The following is a 25,168-nucleotide window of genomic DNA, read 5'->3' on the forward strand; positions in this document are numbered from 1 at the left end:
GTTGCAGAGGTCCAGATGTCGGATGCTATCGAGGTGAGCCATGTCTCTTCCAGTTACTCACAAAGACAGTCTGTGTCACAGCCAAGGGGGAGGGGTCAAGTCTCGTCCTATCAGGGTCTGGCCCACTTCCTCATATCAGCCCTGGTTTGTGTCTAATGGGCTCTAAACGTTACCTCATTGAATCTATTCTGAAATCTATCTGGGTCTAAAAGCATGTCAATACTACTTTGCTATGTATAAGGTTCTAGTGAATTAAACTATATTGAACAAAAATATAAACGCAACATGGAACAGTTTAAACTATTTTACTGAGGTAGAGTTCATATTCGAAAATCAGTCAATTGAAATCAATTATTTAGGCCATAATCTATGGATGTCACATAAGTGGGCAGGGGCACAGCCATGGGTGGGCCTGGGAGGGCATATGCCCATCCACTTAAAAGCCAGGTCCACCCACTAGGGAGCCAGGCCCAGCCAATCAGAATTACTTTTTCCCCACAAAAGGGCATTATTACAGACAGAACTACTCCTGAGTTTCATCAGCTGTACGAGTGGCTGGTCTCAGATGATCCCGCAGGTGAATCCGGATGTGGAGGTCCTGGGCTGGCATGGTTGTGAGGCTGGTTGGACGTACTGCCAAATTCTTTAAAACAATGTTGGAGACGGCTTATGGTAGAGAAATTAACATTACATTCTCTGGAAACAGCTCTGATGGACATTCCTGTAGTCAGCATGCCAATTGCATGCTCCCTCAAAACTTGAGATATCTGTGGCATTGTGTTGTGTGACAAAACTGCACATTTTAGAGTAACCTTTTATTGTCCCCAGCACAAAGTGCACCTGTGTAATGGTCATGCTGTTTAATCAGCTTCTTGATATGCCACACCTGTCAGGTGGATGGATTATCTTGGCAAAGGAGAAATGCTCACTAACAGGGATGCAAACAAATTTGTGCACCAAATTTTAAAATAGTAAGCTTTTTGTGCTTATGGAAAATTTCGGGGATGTTTTATTTCAACTCATGAAACTCATGGGACCAACACTGTATGTTGCGTTTATATTTTTTGTTCAGTATATTTAATACAATTCATCTATTTTCTGGTGAAATTTTCCACATTATGCCATTGTGATATACGCCTGGGATGCTGTTTTTCACTACAGTCTAATACAAAACATTGGTTTGGCTGCATTTGTCAGAGGAAAAGGTTTTGGGGAGAATTCAAGCTTAAATAACTTCTAATAAATCACCATTATCATTAGAGGTACACAGTGTGAGCAAAGCAGCTTTTCCTTTGGACTGCATTTAGCTAGTCTCTCTCTGTCCCAGGCCCTCAGACTGAGTTAACACACACACACACACACACACACACACACACACACACACACACACACACACACACACACACACACACACACACACACACACACACACACACACACACACACACACACACACACACACACACACACACACACACACACACACACACATTCAGGAGGGGAATCCAAAAAAGAAAACTCCAATATTCCAGAGTAGCACATCTTTTCTCTGGATTTTCAGAAAGTGTTTTGTCTAGCAGACCGAGCTTCACGACGTCGAAACAGCTTTTATACAAGAAACAGAGATGGAACTGCACAACCAGACATCCCCTAAAACAAACCAGTATTCTGATCTGAGGGAAGAAGGAAGGAAGTAAAGGGGCAGTGTGGACTGGGTAGCAGATGTAAGGGCCTCACCTCCTCACTACGACCTTCTCTAAATTGTGTTTTGATTACTTTTAACCATCAGAGAGAGTAAGAGAGAGAGGGGGGGAGAGAGAGAGAGAGACGGACACTTATGTTGGACAGACACGGTTTTATTCAGATAGACTCTGTGTTGACACAGCTGTGGAGAACCCCAGATAAAACAGCAGCAGTTCAGGAACCAGATGCTCTCAGTGGTGTTTGTCTGCACTCAGAAACAGACAGAATGTCACCTTTAATTCACAGGCTGAGAGTCTAGAGTGAGTGGAGACCAAAAATGTGGTCAACAGTCTAGCTAGAAGAATAGAGCACTACAGTATCAGATACAGTAGATGGTGAGATGAAACATAGGGGTTTAAGGGGTAGTGGGGTCTAGACTGCTGATGTAAAGCTAAACACAGGTGTGGGTAGCAGTTATAGGGAGCAGGGTAAGGGTTTGGGGCCCGATACACGTGATATAAGGAGCAATATCTCTGTAAAGACCTGGCTGTTATGATATAATGACACCAGAGATATAATTGAATGGGTTCACAGTAGAGGTCGATCGATTAATCGGCATGAGCGAATAATTAGGGCCGATTTCAAAGCCTTTTTTGATACCGATTATGGCCGATTACATTGCAATCGGCGAGGAAACTGCGTGGCATGCTGACCATCTGTTATGCGAGTGCATCGTCAAAAGGACCTTGTGGCTGCAAGTAACCAAGTTAAGTTGCTAGCTAGCATTAAACTTCTCATAAAAAAATCTATCAATCTTCACATAATCACTAGTTAACTACACATGGTTGATGATATTACTAGGTTAACTAGCTTGGCCTGCGTTGCATATAATCAATGCGGTGCCTGTTAATTTATCATCGAATCACAGCCTACTTCAACTTCGCCAAACGGGTGATGATTTAACAAAAGCGCATTTGTGAAAAAAGCACCACCGTTGCACAAATGTACCTAACCATAAACATCTATTCCTTTCTTAAAATCAATACACAGAAGTATATTTTTTTAAACCTGCATATTTAGTTAAAAGAAATTCATGTTAGCAGGCAATATTAACTAGGGAAATTGTGTCACTTCTCTTGCATTCAATGCAAGCAGAGTCCCGGTATATGCAACAGTTTGGGCGGCCTGGCTCGTTGCGAACTGTGAACTAATTTGCCAGAATTTTACATAATTATGACATAACATTGAAGGTTGTGCAATATAACAGAAATATTTAGACTTAGGGTTGCCAACCGTTTGATAAAATACGGAACGGTTCCGTATTTCACTGAAAGAATAAATGTTTTGTTTTTTTCGAAATTATAGTTTCCGAATTTGACCATATTAATGACCAAAGGCTTGTATTTATGTGTTTATTATATTATAATTAAGTCTATGATTTGATGTTTGATAGAGCAGTCTGACTGAGCGGTGGTAGGCAGCAGCAGGCTCGTAAGCATTCATACAAATAGTACTTTACTGCATTTGCCAACAGCTCTTAGCAATGCTTCCAGCAAAGCGCTGTTTATGACTTCAAGCCTATCAACTCCCAAGATTAGGCTGGCAATACTAAAGTGCCTGTAAGAACATCCAATAGTTAAAGGTAGAGATAAATAGTCGACGCGTCATAATTCCTATAATAATTACAACCTAAAACTTCTTAACTGGGAATATTGAAGACTCATGATAAAGGGAACCACCAGCTTTCATATGTTCTCATGTTCTGAGCAAGGAATTTAAACGAAAGCTTTTTTACATGGCACATATTGCACTTTTACTTTCTTCTCCAACACTGTGTTTTTGCATTATTTAAACCAAATTGAACATGTTTCATTATTTATTTGAGACTAAATTGATTTTATTTATGTATTATATTAAGTTGAAATAAAAGTGTTCATTGTTCATTCAGTATTGTTGTAATTGTCATTATTACAAATATATGCATAAATATCAGCCGATTAATCGGTATCGGCGGTTTTGTCCTCCAATAATCGGTATCGGCGTTGAAAAATCCTAATCGGTCCACCTCTAGTACACAGCATACACTGTGTATTATGACTATGTTCATAGTTGACTAGCCACAATGACTAGTGCAATGCTTGGGTGTCTATGAGCCATGCCACGAACCCAATGTTTTCCCCTGACCTGAAAACGTCACCTGACAAGGAAAAACTGGGGAAATGGGGATGTATGTGTGTGGACGAGGATGAGAGGAGTGTGTCTGTGTGTGTGTGTGTGTGTGTGTGTGTGTGTGTGTGTGTGTGTGTGTGTGTGTGTGTGTGTGTGTGTGTGTGAGAAGTGCTAACTAACAGAAAATATGAACATTCAAGGCGTTCTCATTGAAAATGTAGTTAATTAAAATCAGCAGAATAAAAATGTACAGATTTTTCATGCACGCACAAAACCTGTGTGCATGTATGTATGTGTGTATGCATGCGTACATGTGTCTATAAAAGTACAGCAGCCTTTACCTTTGGGATGGCCAGTTTCTCTCTCTCTGGCCAGTCCTCGGAGTCGGAGCAGGTGTGTGTGTCGCTGAGTGCCTGCAGAGGGTTGATTCGAGGCCGGTGCAGCGGCTGCAAACTGATCTGGGTACTGAGCAGGTTACTGACAGCCCGCAGGGAACTGCAGGTGTTGGGGGGCAGAGAGGGGTCTGCCAGCAGGTCTGAGATCAATCCATGGGCTTCCCCCATCACCGCTATGTCCACCACCACACAGGTACCCGACGACTTGAGGAAGAGAGGAGAGGGAGAGAGAGGGGAGGGGGGGGGGTGGAGAGAGAGGGGGAAGGAGAAGGGACAAGAAGCAAGGGAGTGTAGAGGAGAGAAAGATGGTGAAAGAGAGTCAGTTAGCGCATCTCCTGTTCAGGAAAGCTGACGCGGTGCAAAGGTGACGCTATCACTATGCTAGGCAGACGTCACCGCATGCTGACGCACACCGATTCTGCCTCTGCCCTGATACGTACTGTACCTGTGTGTGGAGGGGGGGGGGGGATTGCAGAGGAGGAGAGACAAAGAGTGCCAACAATGAGTTTAAGAGAGAGGGGGAGAGATATGAAAGGGAGTAAGGGGAGAAGGAGGGGACATGATATCCTCCTTTAACTAATTTAATCTCTGTAAGAGTGTCAGAGAAAACACAACCAGTGGGTAAGGAGGAAGGCTGTCTGAATCTTTGTGATTCATCCTGCCATTCCTTGGAATCCACATTCATCCCATACATATCCCAGGACAGTGTGTGTGTGTGCGCGCCTCTGTGTCACTCCAGCTCCCATTGAAAACTGTGTATTGGCAAGGCCATGATAGAATAGACAGACCAGTGGTTGCTGTGGCAACAGACTAGCTTCTGTGGGTCACACACACACTAAACAAGCTGTTTGTGACAGGGGCCTCTATATTTTGGCAGCCAGATGCATCCACTCTGATATCTGACATTAAAGCAGACAGGAAGCCATGTCGGGGAGACAGTTTCACAGCAGGGCACTGCTCTTCAATGGGATGTGTTTGCGTCTGCAACACGTTATCCATTTTGGAGTCCATGGAAGGTGGGATACATCCCCATTTCACACAGAGACACATATAAAGAAAATGCATAAAACGTTCAGACCAAAAGCCAGGCTACCACACTAGCACTAGTAAAAATAATATTTAGATAATGTAGATCTCGTATTAAGATGATGGAAGAGCAGCTGACATTGTTTACTCTCTAAGCATGGAAGCAGCTAATCTTTTCCAAGACAACTCTTAACTCCATATGAATCCATACAGCTGTGTGTACTGAGGCAATATATGTCAAGCATCCGCTTGAGGGTCACACACACACACACACACACACACATTGTTTTTTTAATCGCTTTGGTGCAAGTTTGTGGTACATTTTCCCAACTCTTAGCACAAAACTCAAAACAGATCAACAACAAAAAAAAATCTAAAAGTACAACACAAAAGATTATACAGTCACCTTTTCACCAGACTTAGTGTTTCATCTAGAAATACTTGTTTCACATAGCAATACATGTTCATACAATGCTCACATTACTTTTATGACTCTATTCTCTTTTGTTAAAATACATTTTACTATTACTTAAGGGGCTTTCACACCAAATTGGTTTGATGCGTTTTAAACTTTTTAAAAAACAAACTCTTAGTTTGGTTCGTTTGGACTGGCGTGAGCACTATCCACACTCGGCAGCGCACTAAACAACGCGCCGTGGTTCACTCCAAAAGGGTTGTCTCGGTCCGATTCAATTCGTACGGTGGTGCGGTTCACTGTAGGTGAGAACGCAGTCTGGACCAAACACAGGATATGAACCAAAGTTCCGCATCATTATTGGTTGTTTGACTGCGAGCATTTGATGAAATACACACATCATAAATTGAGATCTCTGAAACATTCTGCTAATAGCAGGACATTTATGAGCGCATCCCAGCTAGCAATGAGGAATCGGCCCAGAAGCAGCCCTTTTCCGGGGGGCCAGACCTGATTGAATCGGCCCGGACAAATAGTCAAACTCTGATTCGAACTATAGCTCAAAACTGTGTGTGAAACACCCGTAATCCGACTGGTAAATTGATAGAATTTGACATGTAAAATGGTTTGTTTACTACAGATTTTGAGAACTACATAATGAAAATGTATGTTTAGTAGAAACAAGTATGATACATACTCGAATGTACTACTATGATGATGACTATGATTTTACTTCAAAGTAAGTATTAAAAAGATCAGAGATGTGCTGTATGTAACAAATCGAATCACAGTTTATTGGTCACATACACAGACTAGCAGATTACAGTAGGTGCAGCGAAATGCTCCTACAGTGCAGTAATACAATATCAACCCAATACCATTTATGCAAATAATCCAGAAAGTTTCACGACTTCCGCCGAAGTCGGTCCCTCTCCTTGTTCGGGCGGCGTTCGGCGGTCGACGTCACCGGCCTTCTAGCCATCGCTGATCCACTTTTCATTTTCCATTTGTTTTGTCTTTGTTTTACACACCTGGTTTCAATTCCCCAATTACATGTTCATTATTTAACCCTCTGTTTTCCCCATGGTTTTTGTGGCTGATTGTTTTATTGTAAGTTCGGTCCGTTGTTTGTGGACTTGGTATTACTTCATGTATTTGGAAATTCAGAGTAAAGTTCATTGTGTTACTCATCTCTGCTGTCCTGCGCCTGACTCCTCTGCACCAGCTACACCCAGAACCTTACAGAAAGTCCAAAACCAGAAAAATGTTTTATCTCCTATACAGTAAACATGTATCCAAAGTATAGCATGCTTTAATAAAATTGCATTGGCTAATGCAGAACTGTAATATATGCCATTTACGTAGCAGACAGTTTTACCCAAAGTGACAACAGTCCACAGATTTTGGTATGTGACGCCATTGGGAATCGAACGAACAATTATGGTGTTGTTAGTGAATGAACTGAGCCACGTACAGGACCACTACCTGCCACCCGCATGAGTGTACCACCTTCCTTATTTAACTAGGCAAATCAGTTAAGAACAAATTCTTATTTACAATAACGTCCTATCAGGGAACAGTGGGTTAACTGCCTTGTTCAGGGGCAGAACGACAGATTTTTCAGTTACCGGCCCAACGCTCTAACCACTAGGCTACCTGCCGCCCCATGAATGAGGAATAGAATGATATCAATTCAGACCTACAGTATGTCAGGCTTGGATTCGCCATGCCAAAAGGTTTTTCCCCAGGTGCATAAACAATGAGGATATTTACTGTGATTTCGATGAGAACCGATGGCCAAATGCTCAAGATGACTTGATGCAAACTAATGCCTGCTAAATATGATGTTTCTTTCATTTGATAACATTGCGAAATATGTCTTCAATGATCACACCTTTGATCACACATGGGACATACATTTTGGAAATGTGATGTTCAGTCAATGTTAATGGGGAGTGCTAGTGTATTGCCTAATGTGAAAACAGTGTAATGTACTTTAATTTACAGTACTGTAACATACTACATTCAAAGGGTAATTTTTTTGCTATTGGATTAACTGGTTGTTAAAACAACTACATTAAGAAGATATCATTATGCTGTGTTTTGGTGATTAAACCAATGTACTCGTTATATTTCACAGTAAACATATTTTGGATCAATGCTTGTGTGATGAAAGATGTCTACAAACAAAATGAATGCACACTGAAAGGGTTTGAATGTTTGAGTTTGAGTTTAGAACAACAACCACATATAGTACCAATGCAATCAAAGAAACGATGATTACCACGACATAGCACGGCCTCCCGTGTCTTTCCACTTTGATAACAAAACAACTGTGTTCAACGTAGCACTGTATTGTTCTTAAGGGGATAATACACTCCAGCAAGTTGTGATCACAGTAGTTAAATTTTTTTAATATTTAACGACACAAACCCTTCCCTAACTCAGACTACGCTGGGCCAATTGTGCGCCGCCCTATGAGACTCCTGATCACGTCCCAGTTGTGATACAGCCCGGGATCGAACCAGGGTCCGTAGCGACGTCTCTAGCACTGACATGCAGTGCCTTAGACCGCTGCGCCACTCAGGAGCCCCGGGAGTAAGAGAGTGGTGGAGTCACTGGAGACTAGACTAAACTAATCTAACACATCATAACAGTACACTGTTAAGAGTACTGATCATTGCTGGCTGGAACATCTCCGGCTTTGTGACTGTGCCTCTGTTGCTGTCGGTGTGTGTGTGTGTGTGTGCGCATGTGTCTGTTTACGTGTGTGTGACTGCTCTAACTCCTACAGAGGTGATAATTGTATAAATAACCTAGGGAGTGATGGGAGAGGATGAGAGCAGCCTGGATAGCAGTGACCATCTCAATCACACAGGGACAGTAGAGGGAGTCACAATAACACAACATGACAACTCCAAAGCAACCTGTGCACCGCCCTATGAGTGTTGGTGAGACATTCAGTGGAAGAATGGAAGAGCTGGTGTCTTATGTCGAAACACCCTGTATCCGTCGCTTGTGTAATCTGAGGGACCACACAGCAACATCTCATGCTAGGACGCACAGCAACATCTCATGCTAGGACCACACAGCAACATCTCATGCATCTCATGCTATATATCACAAATAAGACAAGAGGGACAGATGGTGTTTTTCTTGTTTCAGACATTAGACAAAACTTTATAATAAATCCATGTTGAGTTTCCGATCAATAATCAATGGAGCAGAGAGCTGAGACCCACATACCACTGTGTGTGTGTGTGTGTGTGTGTGTGTGTGTGTGTGTGTGTGTGTGTGTGTGTGTGTGTGTGTTCCTCTCTGTGCGTGCCTGAGACCATCAACAGCAGTCGCCAGGGCGGATCAATGTATTGACCTGTTAACCAATGCAGCACATGCTTCATGTAAAAAGGTTGTCCATGCCATGTCAGAGCAGACCCATAATGGCCACCTCCTGTCATAGCAGAGTTGGGCCATAATGGACGCCTGGACGCCAGTTGCCTGTCAATGTCAACATGCCGCTCTTGCTGCAACAAGATCTCATAGTTTCCCTTCGAAATTCAACGTATTATGGATGAACGTCTATTTTTGAAGCATTAATTCCAAGTGGTTATAGGGTTAAAACAGAAACAACTCAAAGGGTAACAGTTTAGGCCAGGGCTATTCAACTCTTACCCTACGAGGTTCAGAGCCTGCTGGTTTTCTGTTCTACCTGATCATTAATTGCACCCTGATTAGAGGGGAACAATAAAATAAAAAATTGAGGTCCAGAGTTGAGTTTGAGGTGTTTAGGCATTCATTCCGATTGGTTAAGGTTAGGGCTATGGTTTGGGGAAGACTTAAAACAAATCATTAAAACAACGTGCTATTACCAGGAACACACACACACAGTGGTATGTGGGTATCAGCTCTCTGCTCCATTGATTCGGGCTCCCGAGTGGTGCAGCGGTCTAACGCACTGCATCTCAGTGCTTGAGGAATCACTACAGACACCCTGGTTTGAATCCAGGCTGTATCACAACCTGCCGTGATTGGGAGTCCCATAGGGCGGCGCACAATTGACCCAGCGTCATCTGGGTTTGGCCGGTGTAGGCTGCCATTGTAAATAAGAATTTGTTCTTAACTGACTTGCCTAGTTAAATAAAGGTTAAACAATTTTAAGTATTCTCACGGCTTGCTAGAATATTGTGAACTGCAGTGGCGCAGCAAGCTCCAGCTCCCAGTATCATGAGTTTGCGCCCAGTGCTGGGCAATTGCATTTAATCTTTTTTGTGAGTGTGGAGGAAGGCATATAATCGACGTTCTCAGGATCTTTTCAAACGTCCAAAATGGAAGTTTATTTCTAGTGATCAGGCTGCTCTCCAATCTTCCTGCCCCCCTACAGCTCATTTACATCTCTTTCCATTCAGTCCCATTGCTCTCCTCTCTACTCTTTGTTTTCGGTCTGTACCCGTTCAGCAGACGTGTTAAGTGTTAGGGGAAAAAGGTTTAGTTTAGTAAAGGCACGTCCACAGCAGTAGGCTAAGCTCAGGAATGTTGATTAAGGCAGGCGCCCTCGCACCTCTCTGATTCAGAGGGGTTGGGTTAAATGCGGAAGACACATTTCAGTTGAATGCATTCAGTTGTACAACTGACTAGGTTATCCCCCTTTCCCTTTCGTTTTTCTTTACTGTACAGAGCAAAGCTGAAATTACTGTAAGCAACATCATTAGAATCAGCTCCAAGCGCCAAGAATCACTCTCCACAGACCTGGGCAATAACAGACACAAAAACATACAGACACACACATCCACACACACTCCCCTAACAGCCTTGGTAAATTACACAGTGCTCATGGAAAGCGTCACAACATTCAATCTGGTACTTCCTGCCACGAATTACTGCAAAAACACAAACTGTAGAGTTTCTTTCTGACCACTGATTCCTCTGACCACACCTTTGCAACTGAGAGGAGAGGTTTTTCACCATTCATATATCATAGTGGAGCCATTTCAACCAGGCAATCTGTGAAAGTAAATAGCCACAATAAACTGTGCTTCATAGGGTGAATCTCAATTGTCTAAAGTGGTATCCTTTCCATATCTACTTTCCTTCCTACAGATGTTGGATTTTAATGTGACCTATATTGTCACAGCCAAATAAATCCTGCAACAACCGGATTTTAACGTGTAGTCTATAATGTTGCTTGGTTGGTGGATAGGCTATGCCAAAAGTATGATACATGAAAAGTGCAATACTGTTAATAGAACCGTGTCTTAGTGTGGGTTTTCATAGAATTTATGTGAATCACAAATTGTATGACTTTGTCTACGTGTGTCTGTGTGTTTCATCACAGGGTTCAGGGTTAGATGTGGCCAAACGTAAGAGAGCTGACAGTAACTCTATATTGAGGGATGTATTTTGAGCGTGAGCGAGAGGAGAGAGGGTAAGTGGACGGGAGACCTTACAACTCCTTTGTGTGGGAGGCTTCCGCTCGCTCCATCTCTCTCCCCTCCCTCTATCTCTCATGTCTCTGTTGGCCTCCAATAATACTCGCTCTTAGTGCTCGGTAAACAGAGCAGCATCATAAACAACCGACCACAGCAGAGCACAGGACGGACATTTCCCACATTCTCAGGTCAAACTGCTGTGTTGATCAGATGAGAGACCAGATAAATAAATACACAGACACACATGAACATGCATGGACACAGCCACGGGAGTACACACACACACACACACACCACACACACACACACCACACACACACACACACACACACCACACACACACACACACACACACACACACACACACACACACACACACACACACACACACACACACACACACACACACACACACACACTCTCTTTCTCGCTCTCTTTATCAGTGCACACACACAGATTCAAAAACCGCACTTTGGAGATGTTTTATAGCAGTTACAGAGAGTTGAAACAGGGATAGACACCAGTGTCCCACTCCTGTACAGAAACTCTTATGTAAACAGTACAAATGATTTATCATGACCATCTTGTTTACTTAAACACCTCGTATTAACTCCTCAAACACTGGAACCCTGATGACTGACTCACCAAACAGATCTAACAGCGATGCAGAGAGAGCTAATAGATTCCTCAAAGTAGCCTGATGCTCTGATACAGATAGATGTGGAACAGCTAGGGTATGGGCCCCAATTGGCACCCTATTCCCCATGTACTGTAGTGCACTACTTTTGACTAGAGCCCTATAGGCCCTGGTCAAAAGTAGTGTACTACATAGGGAATAGGGTACCATTTGAGACGCAAACTCTCTCTATTGCTGTGCGAAATCAGCTCAACCTGAACAAAACCCATTAGAGTTCTCTTCACTCAGGTCTTTACGACATCCTGTGGTTGTGACATTCAACCATTACCTGGCAGTAATGGACTCTGTGTGGCTGGCTCATGTCCCTGGGAGAGAGAAAGGGGGGGACGGAGGGAGGGAGGGCGAGAGAGAGAAAGATACTGTAGATAACAAGGTAGAGAGTGTGGGCCTGTGTGTATCTTCTTTACGTGAGTACGTGTGTATTTAGGCCAAGCAAGTGATAGTGGGAACAGTTATTTATAGAGGAGACAGAGGTCAGGAAGTAGAGAAGTATTGATCTTGATAGGTTTAAAGACCGATCGCAAACAGACCAAGAACACAGAGTCATTGAATGTGCACACACGCGCACAGACACACACACACACACACACACACACACACACAGACACACACACACACACACACACACAGGAGAGACCCAAGGGAACAGGGTGTCAATATCTGTCATTGATGGAATAGCTTTAGGGTTGTAGAAGTAGTACTGTAAACCCAGGCCCTTATTTCACAGTAACTACATTACCTATGTGATCTTGCATACCGGTTTAAAACTGCATATAGAGGAAAAAAACCTATGCAAACTAGAGGAATCCATTTTCCAGAACACTATAGAGCAGCTTTTGTTCTTTCCATCGAAATGGGACGTGTTCTCTCTCCTTTTCTTCATCCCTTCTCCTCTTCAGAGACACTGAAAGGCACATGAGACCAGTTCAGGCGTAAGCACGGCTGTGTGTAATGTGTGAGTGTGTGTGGTTGTGTGTGTACATGCATGTATGTGTTTGTGTGCACGCATGCGTGCGTGTACAGATGGTGAGCTGAGTCCACAGGCAGAACTGAGTTAGCCAGGTGGAAAGTGAACAGCCCAACAGTTACAGACTGGCTGACATCCACTGCAGCACTCCACTATTGCTACTGTCAACAATACACTAATACGGTATTACCCCAGTACTCTACAGTATTACTACAGTCAACAATACTATAATACAGCATTACTACATTAATCTACCCTATTACTACAGTTAACAATACTCTAATACAGTATTACCACAGCACTCTTCACAGCACTCTATAACTTCAGTAAATATTACTCTAATACAGTATTACTACAGTCAACAATACTCTAATACAGTATGATCACAGGACTCTACACCAGGGTTTTCCAACCCTGCTCCTGGAGAGCTAACCTTCAATCCAACCCCAGTTGTAACTAACCCGATTCAGTTTATCAACCAGCTAATTGTTAGAATCAGGTGTGCTAGATTAGGGTTGGAGCGAAAACCTACAGGATGGTAAACAACACTCACTGTTACAGTAATACTACAGCACAACACTCCCACATTCCGATAGCTACAGAACAATCAGAAGAAATGTGTCAAATAAAAGTGTAATAATAAAGCTTTGTAGTAAAGTCATCCTCCAACGAAGGCTGGTTTCGCCTACTTGCAGAGGGATGCGCCAGAAGGATGGCTCTCGTTTTACAGGCTCCTAACCAATTGTGCTATTTTGTGTGTTTTTTTTTCGCATTGTTTCTAACTTATTTTGTACATAATATTGATGCTACCGTCTCTTATGACTGAAACTAGCTTCTGGATATCAGAACAGCAATTTTTCACCTCAAAATGGATGAAGATTTTTTCTTTAGTGAGTCTGACACAAAGGATATAATGCTGCTCCCAGACAAGGCCCAAATCCCTGTCATTCGCATGAAGAAAAGAAGGAACTACAGGGGGCGGAGATCAGGGTGCCTTGAGAGAATTAGTTGGCGAGTGGGTAACCCGCCTCTACCATCCGTTCTATTGGCCAATGTGCAATCACTGGAGAATAAACTGGATGAGACTATCCTACCAACGGGACGTTAAAAACTGTAATATCCTATGTTTCACCGAGTCGTGGCTGAACGACGATATGGATAACATGCAGTTGGTAAGGTTTTCCATGCATCGGCAGGACAGAACAGCTACGTCCTGTAAGACAAGGGGTGGGGCTGTGTGTCTATTTGTCAATAACAGCTGGTGTGTGATGTCTAATATTAAGGTAGTCTCGAGCTATTGCTCACCTGAGGTAGATCACCTCATGATAAGCTGTAGACTACACTATCTACAAAGAGTTTTCATCTATATTTTTTGTAGCCGTCTATTTACCACCACAAACTGATACTGGCACTAAGACCGCACTCAACGAGCTGTATAAGGCCATAAGCAAAGAAGAAAATGCTCATCCAGAAGCGGCGCTCCTAGTGGCCGGGGACTTAAATGCAGGCAAACTTAAATCCGTTTTACCTCATTTCTACCAGCATGTCACATGTGCAACCAGAGGGGGAAAAAACACTAGAACACCTTTACTCCACACACATAGACACATACAAAGCTCTCCTTCGCCCTCCATTTGGCAAATCTGATCATAATTCTATCCTCCTGATTCCTGCTTAATAGCAAAAACTAAATCAAATCAAACTTTATTTGTCACATACGCCGAATACATGTGTAGACTTTACCGTGAAATGCTTACTTACTAGCCCTTAACTAAAAGTGCAGTTCAAGAAAGAGTTAAGAAAATATTGACCAAATAAACTAAATTGAAAAATTATAAAAAGTAACACAATAAAATAAGGAGGCTATATACTGGGGGTACCGGTACCGAGTCAATGTGCGGGGGTACAGGTTAGTCGAGGTCATTTGTACATGTAGGTAGGGGTGAAGTGACTATGTATAGATAATAAACAGCGAGTAGCAGCAGTGTAAAAAACAAATGGAGGGGGGGTGTCAATGTAAATAATCCGGTGGCCATTTCATTAATTGTTCAGCAGTCTTATGGCTTGAAGCTATAAAAAAACTATATATTTTTTTGAACCGTTATTTAAATAGGCAAGTCAGTTAAGAACAAATTCTTATTTACAATGACGGCCTACACCGGCCAAACCCTGACGACGCTGGGCGCCGCTCTATGGGACTCCCAATCACAACCGGTTATGATACAGCCTGGATTTGAACCAGGGTGTCTGTAGTGATGCCTCTAGCACTGAGACACAATGCCTTAGACCGCTACGCCACTCGGGAGCCTTTTAAGGTGTCTTTTGGTCTTAGACTTGGACCTCCGGCACCGCTTGCCGTGCGGTAGCAGAGAAAACAGTCTATGACTATGTATAGGAAGAGGAGGGCCGAACAGGCCCCAATTAACATCAACGGGGCTGAAGTGGAGCAGGTCAAGAGTTAAGTTCCTTGGTTTCCACATCACCAACAAACTATCATGGTCCAAACACACCAAGACAGTCGTGAAGAGGGCACGACAACATATTTTCCACCTCAGGAGACTGAAAAGATTTGGCATGGGTCCCCAGATGCTCAAAAGGTTCTACAGCTGCACCATCAAGAGCATCCTGACCGGTTGCATCGCCGCCTGGTATGGCAAATGCTCGGCATCTGACCGTAAGGCGCTACAGAGGGTAGTGTGTAAGGCCCAGTACATCAGTACATCACTGGGGCCAAGCTTCCTGACATCCAGGACCTATATACTAGACAGTGTCAGAGGAAGGCCCAAAAAATTGTCAAAGACTCCAGTCACCTAGTCATAGACTGTTCTCTCTGCTACCGCACTGCAAGTGGTACCGGAGCGCCAAGTCTAGGACCAAAAGGCTCCTTAACAGCTTCCGCCCCCAAGTCATAAGACTGCTGAACAATTCATCAAATGGCCACACGGACTACTTACATTGACCCCATTGATCATTATTGTTATGTCATTTTCTTGTGTTACTTTTTGATTTGATTCGATTTTTTTTATACTTTAGTTTATTTAGTAAATATTTTCATAACTCTATTTCTTGAGCTGCATTGTTGGTTAAGGGCTTGCAAATAAGCATTTCATTTGAACTCACAATCCTTTATCACTATGATAAATAAAATAGTTTTTCTTGAGTTTACTTTTAACAGAGATGAAATTCACTTTGAAGTGCAACGTATAGAAATACAGGTGAAATCAGTCATTGACACAGACATGGTGGAGTAGCAGTAAGCTTGGAATGCTATGAACCATGCGGTTGGACGTTCAAATCCCAGGTGTGGATATGTTGAATAATAATTTGTCTGTAAATGAAAGGGCGCAAGGGAATCACGTGTGTCAAATATGTTGAAACCATTCTATGTTAAAAACACCATTTTAATGCGTGGGTGTCCATAACCTAAGTTCTCAAGTTGGAGATAAGTTTGGGCCAACCAAAAATGTTATGTTTAGGTAACACTTTGACCGAAAAGTTTTGTAAACTATAAAAGACTGTGGAACCAGTTACTAAATCATAATTAGTTGAATCAACAACAACAAAAATTGTGTACACAGATGAAAACATACATGCTGCCTCACAACATAACACAGCGGTAAAGAGCCCACCTGTTTGGAAGGATGGGTGGTCTCCTGATAGCGTCTCATGGTACACGATGTGTACCCCTTGTTCATCAGACACACAATGCACACAACCAGCAACCAATGCTCAACATCAAAACACCCGATACCCGACTCCTATCTCTTCCTCACAGCTGCAGTAGCTGTCTTCCTATGGTGCCTGTCCTCCCTCCTCCTCAGAAAGTAAACTGTCACTCCTCTCTTCTCTCCCTCCCTCTTTTCCTTCCTCTCTCACACCCTTCTCTCCTCTGCCCAACTGTACCACATATGCAGTCAGTCCCAATAACCCTCTGGCCCTCGCCTGCTCCTGCCTCAGCCAATCCTGTGAGAGAATGCTCCTAGGTGCTCCTCCACTCGTCGCTCCACCGAGGTGGGCAGACAGACAGGAAGCATTTATATAGAAAATAGCCTGTTGCTAGGAGATGCAGGGGCAAAGAGCAAAGTGAGTCCTACACAATATAAATAGTTGTTTGGGTTAAATTGGACGCAACAACGCGTCATCCCGTCCTACGCGTTTCCCTTTTATTATTAATAGTGTGAAAAGACGGGAAAGAATAGAAGTGGGTTATTTGCATTAGTACAGTGCTCCCCACACGTCACAGTAGTCTCAGTTGTCTAAATTGGCTTCATCCTCTCCTCGTGTCCTCTCTCTTTCATCTGCAGTGACACTGAAGACACAGCTGAGAGCAATGGGACGAGGCTTTCATCAGGTATTTGCATTCACCAGTACAACTCTTTCTCATGAGTAAAAAATGAATAAGAAGGAGTGATGAAGGACAGGATATGAGCAGAAAGATGAGGAGAGGAAGCCACGTTAGACTATTGAGAGCATGGCATTGCATTCATCAATCAAATATTTTATAAAGCCCTTTTTAGAGCAGCAGCTGTCACAAAGGTCTATACAGATAACAAGACATCGGTATTCAACTTTTTTTCAGGTTTAGGAATTAATTCCGAATGGGTAAGGTAAGGGTTAAGGTTTGGGATAGGGTTAAAAAAATATATACTGCTCAAAAAAAATAAAGGGAACACTTAAACAACACAATGTAACTCCAAGTCAATCACACTTCTGTGAAATCAAACTGTCCACTTAGGAAGCAACACTGATTGACAATAAATTTCACATGCTGTTGTGCAAATGGAATAGACAACAGGTGGAAATTATAGGCAATAAGCAAGACACCCCCAATAAAGGAGTGGTTCTGCAGGAGGTGACCACAGACCACTTCTCAGTTCCTATGCTTCCTGGCTGATGTTTTGGTCACTTTTGAATGCTGGCGGTGCTTTCAATCTAGTGGTAGCATGAGACGGTGTCTACAACCCACACAAGTGCCTCAGGTAGTGCAGCTCATCCAGGATGGCACGTCAATGCAAGCTGTGGCAAGAAGGTTTGCTGTGTCTGTCAGTGTAGTGTCCAGAGCATGGAGGCGCTACCAGGAGACAGGCCAGTACATCAGGAGACGTGGAGGAGGCCGTAGGAGGGCAACAACCCAGCAGCAGGACCGCTACCTCCGCCTTTGTGCAAGGAGGAGCAGGAGGAGCACTGCCAGAGCCCTGCAAAATGACCTCCAGCAGGCCACAAATGTGCATGTGTCTGCTCAAACGGTCAGAAACAGACTCCACGAGGGTGGTATGAGGGTCCGACGTCCACAGGTGGGGGTTGTGCTTACAGCCCAACACCGTGCAGGACGTTTGGCATTTGCCAGAGAACACCAAGATTGGCAAATTCGCCACTGGCGCCTTGTGCTCTTCACAGATGAAAGCAGGTTCACACTGAGCACGTGACAGACGTGACAGAGTCTGGAGACGCCGTGGAGAACGTTCTGCTGCCCGCAACATCCTCCAGCATGACTGGTTTGGCGGTGGGTCAGTCATGGTGTGGGGTGGCATTTCTTTGGGGGGCCGCACAGCCCTCCATGTGCTCACCAGCGGTAGCCTGACTGTCATTAGGTACCGAGATGAGATCCTCAGACCCCTTGTGAGACCATATGCTGGTGTGGTTGGCCCTGGGTTCCTCCTAATGCAAGACAAGGCTAGACCTCATGTGGCTGGAGTGTGTCAGCAGTTCCTGCAAGAGGAAGGCATTGATGCTATGGACTGGCCCGCCCGTTCTCCAGACCTGAATCCAATTGAGCACATCTGGGACATCATGTCTCGCTCCATCCACCAACGCAACGTTGCACCACAGACTGTCCAGGAGTTGGCGGATGCTTTAGTCCAGGTCTGGGAGGAGATCCCTCAGGAGACCATCCGCCACCTCATCAGGAGCATGCCCAGGCGTTGTAGGGAGGTCATACAGGCACGTGGAGGCCACACACACTACTGAGCCTCATTTTGACTTGTTTTAAGGACATTACATCAAAGTTGGATCAGCCTGTAGTGTGGTTTTCCACTTTAGTTTTGAGTGTGACTCCAAATCCAAACCTCCATGGGTTGATAAATTGGATTTCCATTGATTATTTTTGTGTGATTTTGTTGTCAGCACATTCAACTATGTAAAGAAAAAAGTATTTAATAAGATTATTTCTTTCATTCAGATCTAGGATGTGTTGTTTAAGTGTTCCCTTTATTTTTTTGAGCAGTGTAGTATAAAAAAAAAATATTGTGCCTAGTACTGGGAGTGAACACACGACCCTCAGAGCCAGAGCTTGTTGGTTACGTCTATCCACTATCCCCATCCGCAATGCCCTAGCAAGCCGCAAGCCTAGTTAAAACTTCATTGGGATAGGGGGCAGTATTTTCACGTCCGGATGAAAAGCGTGCCCCAAGTAAGCTGCCTGTTTCTCAGGCCCAGAGGCTAGGATATGCATATAATTGTTAGATTTAGATAGAAAACACTCTAAAGTTTCTAAAACTGTTACAATTATCTCTGTGAGTATAACAGATCTGATATGGCAGGCAAAACCCCAAGGACAAACCATCCCAAAAAAATACATGTTCAGCTTACCACTGTTTTCAATGGCTAGTACTATAATTATAAGCTCAAATCCTCCCAAATTGCAGTTCCTAGGGCTTCCACTAGATGTCAACAGTCTTTAGAAAGAGTTTAAGGCTGGTTTTTGGAAAAATGGCCCAGAAATTGTAGTTTTTCTAGGTGGCTCCCATTTTGGCTGTAGTGTTTCCAAGCGCGTGGAGGAAAGCGCGTTTTTTCTTATTTCTCTCTGGTAATGAACATACTATTCTCCGTCTTAAATTGTATTGTTTATTTGTGTATTAGGACACCTAAGGTTTGATTATAAACGTTGTTTGACTTGTTTGGAAAAGTTTATTAGTAACGTTTGGGATTCATTTTGTATGCATTTTGATGGAGGGAAACTGAGTGGATTATTGACTGAAGCGCGCCAGCTAAACTGAGTTTTTATGGATATAAAGAAGGACATTATCGAACAAAAGGACCATTTGTGATGTAACTGGGACCTTTTGGAGTGCCAACAGAAGAAGATCATCAAAGGCAAGGCATTTTTTATATCACTATTTCTGACTTTCGTGTCGCACCTGCCTGTTTGAAATATGTTTTTCATGTGTTGGTATGCGGGGCACTGTCCTCAGATAATCGCATGGTTTGCTTTCGCCGTAGAACCTTTTTGAAATCTGACACGGCGGCTGGATTAACAACAAGTTAAGCTTTATTTTGATGTATTACACTTGTGATTTTATGAAAGTTAAATATTTATAGTAATTTAATTTGTATTTTGGCGCTCTGCAATTTCACCGGATGTTGTCGAGGTTTCCCGCTATCGGCAGGCCTATCCCAATGAGGTTTTAATGTTGCTCCTAGTGGCCGCTTTTGAAGGCATCTCCCTACGCCCTGGGGATCTGGACGAACGTCAAATATTGCCTTGGATCTCGAGTGACCTGGCTGGACACCCAACCTAAAACACCAAAGAGCAAGCAATGCAGATGTAGAAGCACAGAGGCTAAGAACAATTCCCTAGAAAGGCAGGATCCAGGCTCCAAGGGGTGGCCAGTCCTCTTCTGGCTGTGCCGGGTGGTGATTATAAGAGTACATGGTCATTTAGGCAAGATCCTTGCTTAAGATGTTCAAATGTTCATAGATGACCAGCAGCGTCAACAGTTTTACACCTCAGGACTAAATGTCAGTTGGCTTTTCATAACCGAGCATTCATATCAGGAACTGAAGAGACACTGTGGGATGAGTGATACATTCTCTTCTTCCCCTGAGACCTACTCTTGCTGAACTAAAATAGACACATATACACACTCCCATATGGGACAAGAATGGAATAATGTCAGTAACCCAATATTTACCTCTTTACACACGTTTCCATTGATATCATTTTTTTTGGAATGTATCCCTATAAAATCAATGAGAGGTGCAGAACCAAGATGTTTCATGCACATGTTTATGCACATTCACACACATTGTTCAGCCAGTGCTAGTGTCATTGTTCCTGCTATCAGTACCAAGCCTCCAGATTCTACAAGGGCTCAATACATTCTCCTCCTGCCAACACAATCTCTCACAGACACGACACATTGTGGAAGGTTGTGATTGACTGGTCGATCAGTGTGTGCATGTCTGTCTGTCCGTGTGCGTGTGTGTGTGTTAAGGCTTCGCTTCTCCTACAAACTGTAATCAGTCTGAATGTATCATACAGTGCCAGCATGTCTGTACACTATAGAGAGACTTTAGAAAATACTTTGGAAAATTAAAACGTTTTGTGTGTGTGCGCACGTGACTGTGTAAGCCACTGTCATAGCAATCTTTCCAGAAATAAGATACATGATCTACAGTATTTTACCCACAATTCTGATCTGTCCTTTTCACAATCAATTATGAAAATCCCGCTACAATAATCTCCAGTTATTCACCATTTACTGCAGTCTACAGAGTTCCATAATATCCTACTGTATACCTATAGCATCACCATCATCTCTAATAATAACTAAGGGAAGAAAAACGGGGACACATTCAACCGAAATGTGCCTTCCACATTTAACCCAATCCCCCTGAATCAGAGAGGCATGGGGGCCTGCCTTAAATCGACATAATCGGTGCCCGGGGAGCAGTTGTTGTTGGGGGTTTACTGCCTTGCTCAAGGGCAGAATGGCAGATTTTTCCAATTTTTCCAATTTGCCAGCTCGGGATTTGAACCACCAACTTTTTAGTTACTGAGGTTGACACAGATCTAGAATGAGTTTATCCTCACCCTATTCCTAACCTTAACCACTAGGGGAGAAAACCACCAACCTTAGATCATTGTTTAGGCATGCAATTTTATATTGCTCCGTAATTGCCTGGGTCTTAAAGGAAAACCAGCCACCTACAAGGAAAGTATTGAAGTATTTCCTGATCAGACAGACAGCAGTAGCCCCATCTGACCAGGGGAGAGGGGGAGGGAGAGAGGGGAAGAGGGGGAGAGGGGAAGAGGGGGAAAGGAGGAGAGGAGGGGATACGCACACAAGCACTGGATCAGTCCGGTGGAGAAGTGAGAAGTAGCTTTATTGATTTCTCGCTCCGTCAGTGTTCATTCAGTACGGTTAGAGAAAGAAGTAGCATCCCTCTCCTCCCTCCCCCTCTCTGTACTGCCCCGAAGTGTTCATTCAATAAAGGGTTAGAAAAAGAAGCATGTTCTCCCTTTCTTCCCCTTCTCTGTCCTACCTAGGATCCCCGGGCACCCCTCTTGTGGTCCCATTCTGTCTGTGAGATCATCTGGGGACAGGAGGGAGACACCAGTTTAGAGGACATTCACCTCCAGTCTACTACAGTACCTTTAAGCTTTCTTCTCTATCATCCTCCACTATCTCTCCTCTTCCTCCTCCTCCTCCCCCTCTCTGCCGGGGGGCTAAAAATAAATGCGAGGCGGTGGTGATGAATGAAAAGAGTGCATCACCTACGCTTGCGGGCTTCATCGACACATCCCTCCATCCCCCTCTCATTCCTCCCTTCTATTCCTCTATCCAACCCGTTCTATTTTGATCAACAAGGCTAGGCTGTAATGTAATTTCACAGTGAGGCTGGGGCGTACTGAGCCTTTCAGCACAGCATAATGGCCTCTGCCAGGCTAAAACTTTAATCACTCTAATTAGCAAATAAACAACATACAGTACTAACATAGACACACACGCACACACACACACTAACCTCCGTCCCGAAGGCACGCCATGCTAAGTGAAGGCTCGTTTACACTCGCATCGCCAGACAGGAAGCGTCGCCGGATCAACATCACAGCATTAAAGCATCATTGGCATTTTGGACACACATTGCAGAGACTAGTTTACCCTGGCATAATCTTCATGGTAAGGCAGGGGCAGGAGAAGACGGAACCCACAAATTGACTGAAATGTACAGTAGCTTGAATATTCTCACGGTTTGAACCGATGTACAACAAAGTGAAAGAGTCCCTCTAAAATCAGTTACATTGTCTCTGATTTGAGTTTCTGCTTGCAGGGCGCAAAAAAAGAGTGTCCTAGTATGATACAATAAGTGTCCAGTCTTTTACAATCTGATGGGGCGACTTAACTCAGCTGTTGAGAATGAGTCCTGCATTGACAAGCTGACTCTCTGTGTACGGCTGGCTGTATGTCTTCTTGGCTGGTGGTATTTCCGCTGCCATCTCCAAAACAGCTGTAGCTCCTATTGAAAGAATCAAGCTTCTGCTTCAGGTGCAACATGCTAGCAAACAGATCACCGTTTCTACAAGTTCTACATTACGCAACACTTTTTGGTGGGGTCCTCACCCAGATTCCCATTGTAGCCACAAACTCAACCATGATTCTTTTTAACACAACCTTTTCAAAGAGGGAGAGAGAGGGAGTCAACGGAAACATTATTTATCTATAAAAGGATCATTCAGATCATTTTTCTCTGGGTGTTTTTTTGTTGTTGATCTCTTCCACTCTCTCGTCCTCTAGCGTAGAGGAGAGTATGGTACTGTAGTCGTCTCCCTCCCTCAATAACAGTGACCCCAATCTGTGTCTTTGTCCTGAGTCCCCTTACCCTAACCCCTACTAATGACAACTCAACGACAGTCAAGCCCCCTACCACCACTCAACATCCAGGTTAACTAGACAGGTGTTGTATCTACTCAATACAGCTGAAAAAAATGAATATTCTGCTTCTAGTCCACATATGTGTTCTCTCCCTCTGACCACACCATAGTTAGCTGCGTATGCCGTTGCAATATATATATACACACATAGGTTTTAATACCATGAAACATACAGAGAGGCTAATGATCGCAGAGAGAACCTCCTGATCTTCTCCGTGGTTGGATGGTGAGTCTCAGCCAAGTAACCATTAAGTTAACCAAGTCTACAATGTGCGCTACGTCCGGAGGCTTTGAGGTTCTCTCATCCGTCAAAGACTTCTCTCAAACGTCAACATTGTTTATGGCGATTTTCCTGAGCTTCCATTAAAAACCTACAGGTCTATACGTTATATTATGGTCCGGCTGGGCTGTTTTCCTAGAAGTACAGCAAGAGCAACTTTAAGTCAAAATAGAGTCCCCTGGGCTGTACCCTTCATTTTATTGAGTTCTCTGGTAAAATCATTAGAGAAGTAGCATTTGAAACGGAGCAGTGTTCCTTTCCATGGTTCAGGATTTTAAACTGTTTACAATTTTATCCAGGGACAGCTTTAATGTATCATATAAATAACAGTCATTTAGGAGACACTTTTATTCAAAGTGACTTATAGTTGACACACGATACGGTAGACCACTAAGGAATCAAACCAACTCTACTCCAGTGATAGAGACTGTGTGCTAGTCACTACACGCTAATTAACTGAGCCATGAGAACCATCCAGTTCTAAACAAGTTACCAGTAACAGAGTCCCGTGTGGCTCAGTCCGAGTCCCGTAATGGCAGCGCATGGGCGCTTGCAAAGTCAGGGTTGCGGGTTCAATTCCCACGGGGGACCAGTGTTGAAAATGCATGCACTGACTAGTCGCTCTGGAACACGTCTGCTAAATGACTCTAATGTAAAAATAAGTCCCTGGGCAGAAGAACAGGATGAATTGGACCACCACTGAACCAGAGGGGAGTGAGTAAGCAGTGAGTGTACAGCTCATGAAAATCTAATGAGCAAACAGAGAGCCTGATATGTCCTACTACTAACTCTCTCTCTGTGTTTTGTTCATTTAGATAGAAAGAGAAAAATAGAACATGTAAAAACTCTCAGGGGAGGATGACAAAGGATGAAGGGAGCATGATAGAGGATGACAGAGAAAGAGGACAGATGACGGACGATGGGGAGGCAGGGCTGCAAAACAGAACTCTGTTTGTCTGTGTGTTATTAAATGACAGACGAGGCAATCTACCTAATTAGAGGATGATGATGCAGTGTGTTTAATTTACCATGAATGAAACACCGCCACTGGCAATGCCCTTCTCTTCTCTCTCCAGTTTCTCTCTCTCCGTGTATCTACAGCCTCGATCTCCATCTCTCGCTTTCAGTATCTCTTTCTTCAGTATCTCTCTCTCTCTTTCTTCAGTATCTTTTTCTTCAGTATCTCTTTCTTCAATATCTCTTTCTTCAGTATCTCTCTCTCTCTCTCTCTCCAGTAGCTCTCTTTCTTCAGTATCTCTTGCTCTCTCTTTCTCCAGTATCTATCTCTCTCTCTCTCTCTTTCTCCAGTATCTCGCTCTCTCTTTCCAGTATCTCCCTCTCTCTCTTCAGTATCTCCCTCTCTCTCTCTCTTCAGTATCTCTCGCTCTCTTCAGTATCTCTCTCTTTCTTCAGTATATACATATATATCTCTTCAGTATCTCTCTCTCATCTTGCC

At 43.5% G+C, this 25,168-nt stretch overlaps 1 protein-coding gene across 2 annotated transcripts in view; it reads right to left on the reverse strand.

The window, feature by feature from the left end:
• LOC106609188 (cGMP-inhibited 3',5'-cyclic phosphodiesterase 3A) overlaps positions 1-25,168 on the reverse strand; it is an 80,379-nt gene that overhangs the window by 23,382 nt on the left and 31,829 nt on the right. For both annotated transcript variants that reach the window (XM_014207699.3, XM_014207700.3), the window contains exon 2: positions 4,194-4,451. In XM_014207699.3, the coding sequence (XP_014063174.1) occupies positions 4,194-4,451 (258 nt within the window). The remainder of the gene's footprint in view (positions 1-4,193; positions 4,452-25,168) is intronic.

The sequence above is a fragment of the Salmo salar genome, chromosome 07 (genome assembly GCF_965601325.2).
Source record: "Salmo salar chromosome 07, fSalSal1, whole genome shotgun sequence".
In the NCBI taxonomy this organism is placed as follows: Eukaryota; Metazoa; Chordata; class Actinopteri; order Salmoniformes; family Salmonidae; genus Salmo; species Salmo salar.